Source organism: Quercus suber, unplaced genomic scaffold, assembly GCF_002906115.3.
Source record: "Quercus suber isolate HL8 unplaced genomic scaffold, Cork oak 2.0 scaffold_836, whole genome shotgun sequence".
Classification (NCBI taxonomy): Eukaryota; Viridiplantae; Streptophyta; class Magnoliopsida; order Fagales; family Fagaceae; genus Quercus; species Quercus suber.
The window spans coordinates 217,294-221,093 of NW_027070266.1; the positions used below are offsets into that span (position 1 = coordinate 217,294).

Here is a 3,800-nt window from a genome sequence, read left to right on the forward strand (position 1 = left end):
CCTTTACAATAGTCGTGTATGGATAGTTGGATACAACTTTCTGTATTCATGCATGAATGGTTAGCTTGGTTTTGTTGGTGGTTTTTTATTCGTGAACTTTGGAATGGATAATGGATAGGAATGCATGTAATTTTTTCGCGCAAACACATAGGCCTATTTGCAAATATGCATGCCTTTGCGTGCAGAGAAGATATCGCAAAGAAAGTTTATTATGAGTACAGGTTGGGTACAAGTTATGCAGCACTTTATTTAAGCCGGTCTAATAAGATAATTTGCTTGTCGTGGTATTGGGCCTACCGGCATAGAGGTCAGAGGCTCATTGGGGCCTGTGCTCTAGAGACAAGAAAATGCAACCCTGTGATGCAGCAATCATATTTTTAAGTCGTTAAATTTGATGTTTGAAATATATTGAGTTAATCATGGTGAGTGGAACATGTTGGATGGATATTGTGTAGGGGCATGCCACTAGTTGGCTTCACTCCTGCCCTCTTTACTTTCTTGTAGGTTTTTTCATTTCTTTCTTTCGGTGTATTTAGATAAATTTTTTAGGATAAAATTTAGGTATAGTATCTTAAGTGATGACTTTTAGATTTCTATCTTAAGATTCAGTTATATGTCTATTAAACTAAAAAATACAATTCTATACCAAAAGAAAAAATTCACATGGTAGAATCTTAAAAGGAAAACTTAAGAAACAGCATTTAAATACTATACCTAAGTCTTGTTCAACTTTTTAACTAAACTTTAATAGCTAAAATTTTATTAAAAATTGCGCTAAGGAAAAGCAAAAAAGTTTTAAAAACTTACATAAGCAAATAAGTTAAAAACTTCACCTAAAAAAAGTTCAAAGAAAAAGCTATCATCCTTTTTTTTTTAATTTTTTTTTTAGAAATGTAAGGCCTCATCCATAAGCGTTAAGTGCATGTTATCCTTAAGAGTTAAGTGCATGTTAAGCACCATTAATTCTAATAACGCATGGTAACTATTATCACCATGCGTGTTAAACATCATTGACTTCATATTTCTTTCAGTCTAAGGTTTTATCAAAATCTTTAATTGATTTCTTTCTATCACGGTTGGAGTAGTAGTTTTCTTTTACTCTAGTGGGGTGGGAATATTTGAATCCAAGTTATCCACGGAGAGAGAGAGGTATATCCAACTTCTCCCATGTAGAGAGCTGTATCCTTGTTTGGTAATTGAAGTATAGGCAATTTACCTCCTTTGCACGTAAAAGTATATCTACACTCTAGATACAACAAGAGCAACTCGGTATATTCAATATTGTTAAGTATAATTCCCATAAAATATACATATATATATATATATATATATTGTTACGTATAATAATTGGAAAATACAGCACACCAAATCAACTTGGACGCCAAGAACAACAAAGCTAATTTTATTTAATGGTCCGTTAAAGGATAAGATGAAACAAAAACCTAAAACAAGTTTTACTAGATTAAAAGCATGTAACATTAGAAACAAAAACGTAATATTTCTCCTCCTAGCCAATTGAAGTGGTCGAATAAAAATTCTTCTTCTTCAAAGTTTCTCCTTCTTAGGAAGAAGCCTCTCCCTTAGCTCTGCAACATCAATCTCACCAAAGTGACTCTTCGGAATCCAGTTGCCACTCTTTGGATCTCTCAACCAAAAGATCTCTTTCTGCCCTTCAGCCGCAGTGCTGCCAGATTCGGCTGCCTTCCTCACCACTGTCATTACCGGCTGCACCCTTGCATTCTCCACTGCCACCGAGTATGCCCTCCTATGGTAACCAAAAAAAAAAAATCATGTCAAGAACACAAAAGAAGAAGATGACCCATGATGATTGAAAATTAAATGTATAAGAGAAAAAAACAAGCACAAACCTTAGAAGGAGAAGGTTGTTGATGGGAACCCTAGCCATGATCACTAGGAAAAAGAATGAGAGGAATAATAAGGATTTCAAATATATAGAGATAAAAGATAGGGATGTACGTGAAGAGTTTGAAGGAGGAAGGGATGATTTATATAGGCAAAATAGAGTGGCGGTCGGTCTTAGTTGTAACTTAAAAAGTAGGAGAATCATTTTCATTCTTTGTTTTAAAGGGATAAATTATTGTTTTGGTTTTTGAATTGGTTAACGTATTGGAAACTCCCTGGCGCTAATAAATCATGTGGATTTCGTTATTTATTTTTATTTATTTATTTTATTTGGAATTAAGATTTATTCTTCTTCTTCTCTCTCTCTCTCTCTCTCTCTTTTTTTTTCTTTTTCTTTTTTTCCTTTAACAACTAGGATTTCTTGGTGGCCAATTAAACACAAAATCATAGATGCCCTCTGTTTTTTTCCCTTTAATAACCATGATTTCTTGGTGACCGTGACCAATTAAGCAATTAAAAAAATATATGGAAACCAAATTATCCACACTTAGAAAATCCAGCATGCGATTACAGTATTACATCACTTGTTAGAATTAAACAACAGAAAATAAGTCTTAGTTCTAAAATTTAACCCAAAAAAAAAAAATTAATAAATAAAAATATGGTGGACTTTCATAGGTTAATGTAGGTTTCATTTAGAGTAATAGTTTTAGTTTCTCGATGTTACTTATCTTCGGCCGAAAAGCATTTTTTACACATATGACAATTAAGTGAATGGTAAAGCGAACCATTCTTTTTGTCTTTTGAGAGGTAGAGATAGAGAATTTCTAACCTTTTGATTTTGATTTCTCCATATATAATAAGACACAATGCTAATCCTTCTAATATTAAAGCCATAAAAGGATTTATTCCCTGGGTGGTGGAATGGTGCATGGCAGATTCAAGTTAAATTCCAGCTCTACTCACATATATTGGATCAGCAAATTTGCATTTTTTTTTTTTTTTATATATACGGCAACCTTATAAAAGTTACAACCAAAAGGCTATTTTTTAAAGGCTAAAACAAGTGAGTATAGCTAAAAGGGAAAGTCTATACATGTATACAACTATACATGCAATAAGTTTAAACGTAGTATGAATGTGACTGTATATGTTGGGAATAGAACTTACCAAAAGTATGCAAAATTAGTTTCTTCCAGCAAAGTTTTTTTGTGTCATTTCTCAACTCACGTATTCTTTTTCTCTATAAGGCAAGTAAGCTTATACAAATTTAACTTAATTTATTCTATTTTCTTATCTGCTAGTTGTACCATTCATACACATACATCATCGAATAAAGTTTGGCTACAAACTAGTTTGTACTTAATGGTTACAACTCTACTAAATATTATTTTTTTATCGGATATGAATTTTCTCAAATCCACTATTAGATCTTTTTTTTTTCTTATATCTTCTATGCTTGCAAAATTTTCAGAAAATTAAATATTAATAACTATGATTTTTTTTTTTTTTTCAAAAAACAAAATTACACTTAGTCCTAGAAACATAACCATTATACAAAAGAATATCAAGGGAGATAATTTGAAGAAAAATCATATTAACTTATTTCCTTAGCCCTTAGCACTTAGCACTTTTAGCTTCATTGAGAGTCTAGGTTCCAATTAGATACATGACAAAGTTTGTAACAAACTTAGTTGTGGCTATAACTCCCATTAAAAAAAAATCAATATGGTTATATATTTTGAAAATCTAACAACTGAATTACATGTTTTTTAATACACATGTCAATTTTTTTGTCAATTAAATGTTATTTACTATTTATTCCATAAACTTATTTTTTATACATAATTTTAAACTATAAAAACTTGAAATTCAAATATTTGATTAATGACAAAACTATTGTTTTTTGGTCTTCTAAAAATTTTGCAAGTATAAAA

General features: G+C 31.0%; 1 protein-coding gene across 1 annotated transcript; it reads right to left on the bottom strand.

The window, feature by feature from the left end:
• Positions 1-1,418: 1,418 nt before the first annotated feature.
• On the bottom strand, positions 1,419-1,961 carry LOC136065046 (uncharacterized). Its single transcript, XM_065767707.1, has 2 exons — positions 1,869-1,961; positions 1,419-1,765 (listed from the first exon to the last, which is right to left on the bottom strand). The coding sequence occupies exons 1-2, from the start codon at positions 1,904-1,906 to the stop codon at positions 1,546-1,548; spliced, it is 258 nt and encodes an 85-aa protein (XP_065623779.1). The 5' UTR covers positions 1,907-1,961; the 3' UTR covers positions 1,419-1,545.
• Positions 1,962-3,800: the final 1,839 nt, after the last annotated feature.